Here is a 3,164-nt window from a genome sequence, read left to right as displayed (position 1 = left end):
CAAAACACTTAGAACAAGTTGAAATTTTGGTTCTGATTCTTTAAGATGTGATGTGCAAAACACATAACTATAAATTGTGTTCTATTATTTTTAACTGCATTTGTTAAAAACTTTTAACACTGTAGTGGAATTTATCAAAATAAAAGACTTAAAGATTTTAATTCGATTAACTTTACAGTAAAAACACACATTTCAACAACATTTTTATGACACTAAATTCAACTTTTACCATGATTTTGCTTAGTTGTTTGACATGTTAAAAATCTAAACAGAAAAACGAAACTTAAATAACGAATCTACTATTTGTTCAATCATTAGTATTCTTCAATGAAGCTAAAGAGCTACAATAAAATTATAAAAGAGCCACAGATTGCAGACCCCCCACTCAAAAGTGAAATGCTTTGAACATAAACAGAATTTTATCATAAGTTGCTGTAGTTGTCCAAATGTCTAAAATCCCACTAAAAACTGGGTACAGCACTGATGTTAAAGATTAAGTCAAAAACATTGTTTTTATGTACACCTGAAGAACTGACAAATTTCTCTATCAGGACTTCCCACCACACTGAAATATACATCATCTAGATTGGAAATGTTGATTTTCTGAGCACGAAGAGCCAACAAGCGTCCACCCCTCCGCTTGTTCTGATCCATTTTTCAGTCGATGATTTCAGCCGAAGCTAAATCCCATTTTACTTCTGCTTTAAGCAGCAATACTCATCAATCAAGCCGTTTACTGCACCCTGGAGTCAGTATAAGCGCTCAACAAACAGGCCTGTTTTAAGCTGACAAATGATACTTGATACAACAATGCACTAACTGCTGATTTACACTTTAACTGCTGCGTCTTTATCTTTAAATAACAGTACGATTAAAAAGTATTTCTAACTGCATGTAAAACAAATCAAGGCATTATGACAAAAAAAAACTGTTGTTATAAGACAAATAAATTAATTTATTAGATAATCCTCTTTGACTGCATCGACTGCTGTGACCTACTCTTTACCATTACAGAATAAGTCGTTTTCTCTGATTATTTTAAAACATGTATTTATGCACGAATCCTTTTTCTCCCTTCCCTCTTGATTTTGACCTTTGATTGTTTAAAAAAAAAAGTCTTGCTCACCATCTTTTTTGCCAGTTCCTCAGCCAGGAGTTTGTTCTGCATGCTCTTCTCCTCAACTTCCAGGCTCTTCTGATCATAGTTTAACGCCAGCTCCTCCAGGGCCTGGAGGACCTCCTTCACCTCTGCCTTGGCCGACTCGTTTTCCGTCTGCAGCTTGCCGAGCTCGTACTGCACCTTCTCGCTGTCGCCCCTGGATGAGGCTAAAAGCTGGAGACGCAGAGAGACGCAGCTTTAAACGGCGGGAAAGAAGAACAGTGTTCAAAGAAGAGGAACAGACACAGCCGACGGGGGAGCCCCCTATCGTATTGACACGACACGCTTTTAATGGATCGAAGAGTTGTTGTTTGTTTTGTCCCTCGTGCTTACAGATCCTGCCACAGCATGCAAGCAGCTGAAAAACGTGTCAAGTGCTCATGTTTTGTGTTTATAATATCTGCTGGTATTAAAACAGACACATTGTGTGTGTGTTAAAAAATCTGCAAGAATCTGGAAGAGTTTGGAGCCATCCATGACCGACACCTGCGAAGTGAAGTGGATTCATTGAAATGTAGACATTATGCGGAGATCCATCATAGTTGAACAGATCTAAGATGTGCTACACATGCCTGTACGTCAGTTTAACATTAGCTGCAAGTATATTTCTCTGGAAAAAAACATTTAATTAGCCTCAAATTAACCCAATGACAACTCAAATTGGGTCAAACTTTTAACCTCATAATGTATCACTGTATTAAGTCTGCTGATAATATCTGGTGAGCACCAGATAGTGAACAAAAATCTTAAAAAAAAAAAAAAATTCTGGCTATTATCTGGTGCGCTCTAGTTACTATCTGGTGTGCACCAGACAGTATCTGATGAGTACCTGATACTATCTAGATACTATCTGGCGCACTCCAGATAGTAACCAGAAATATTTTCGTTTTTCTAAAAAAAAAAAAAAAAATCTGGTTATTATCTGGTGCGCACCAATTACTATCTGGGGTGCACCAGTTAGTATCCAGAATTGTTTTACTTTTTTTTATTTTTTTTACTTCATTTTTTTTTTTTTACTTCAATGTCCCATTAGGGGATCTAGAAAGTCACACTCAGATTATCTTTTGCTCTTTTTTAAAAGTGTTCCCATTAGTTGATTAGTCTACATTTGAAAATGAATCCACTTCACTTACCTCGCAGGTATTGGTCACAGTTGACCCCAAACTCTCCCAGCAATGTATGTGCTCGCTCATCACTGTGGAGCACACGCTGGTAAATTGTGGGCAAAAATTATTATTCCGAGAGTATGATTTATTAAATCGAGAGCATAATTTCTTTTTTTGTTTTACCGCTGGCCCCCAAGGAACTCCATAGCATTGAATGGCTGCACGTTTTGTACTTATAGAGCCCAAAAAGAGTCTCAAAAATGTGCGTATCTACATGTGAACGCAAGAGTTGACATAGACTTTTCAGTGGAAGTGATCAGCTGAACGTGCAGTGTTAAGGTAGCTTTAGGATTATTGTACATTTAAACAAATATTTAGAAAAAAAAACAATAAAAATCTTCTAAGATGAAATTTAGCTCAAGCACATTGGACAGATTGAACTTATTTTAACCTTGTCTTTGATAATTAATACATGCAGTTGATTTAAACACAGATTAGTTTACAGCTCTTCTTTTGACTGCACATATGCAATATGATATTATATGCAAGGAAAGACCAGCAAAACAGTCAAAAATAAAGCAAAATTCTTAACAACATTTACAACAAATTGGAGCAAAGCAGCTACAGGTTTGATATAATGTTTTTTCTTTGGGAGGGATGAGTTAAAATGTACACATGCAATCTGCAGTCAATCATATTTTACACTCAATGATGAATTTTACTGTCCTCAGTAAACGTGTTACATGTGAGTGTTTATGTGGCTTATTTGAAGCGGTTGCCAGGAGAAATGTTCCTCAGCACCATGGCAGCAATGATGAGGTCTGTGATGTTAAATCTGATTCAGACTGATTCAAACGTTAACCAGTACAGGAATCTGCTTTTTAATCATATCAGTTTGG

General features: G+C 36.4%; 1 protein-coding gene across 4 annotated transcripts in view; it reads right to left on the bottom strand.

Moving 5' to 3' along the window:
* Positions 1-3,164, bottom strand: part of kif5ab (kinesin family member 5A, b) — an 87,204-nt gene that overhangs the window by 33,413 nt on the left and 50,627 nt on the right. For all 4 annotated transcript variants that reach the window (XR_002918954.2, XM_036212004.1, XM_024269465.2 and 1 more), the window contains one exon: positions 1,127-1,333. Coding sequence is in view for 3 of the 4 variants with exons in the window: in XM_036212004.1 (XP_036067897.1) it covers positions 1,127-1,333 (207 nt within the window). In the remaining variant the exon portion in view is untranslated. The remainder of the gene's footprint in view (positions 1-1,126; positions 1,334-3,164) is intronic.

The sequence above is a fragment of the Oryzias melastigma genome, linkage group LG5 (genome assembly GCF_002922805.2).
Source record: "Oryzias melastigma strain HK-1 linkage group LG5, ASM292280v2, whole genome shotgun sequence".
Taxonomy (NCBI): Eukaryota; Metazoa; Chordata; class Actinopteri; order Beloniformes; family Adrianichthyidae; genus Oryzias; species Oryzias melastigma.
Note: the sequence above shows the minus strand (reverse complement) of the source record. Positions and strands in the feature narration are given on the sequence as shown.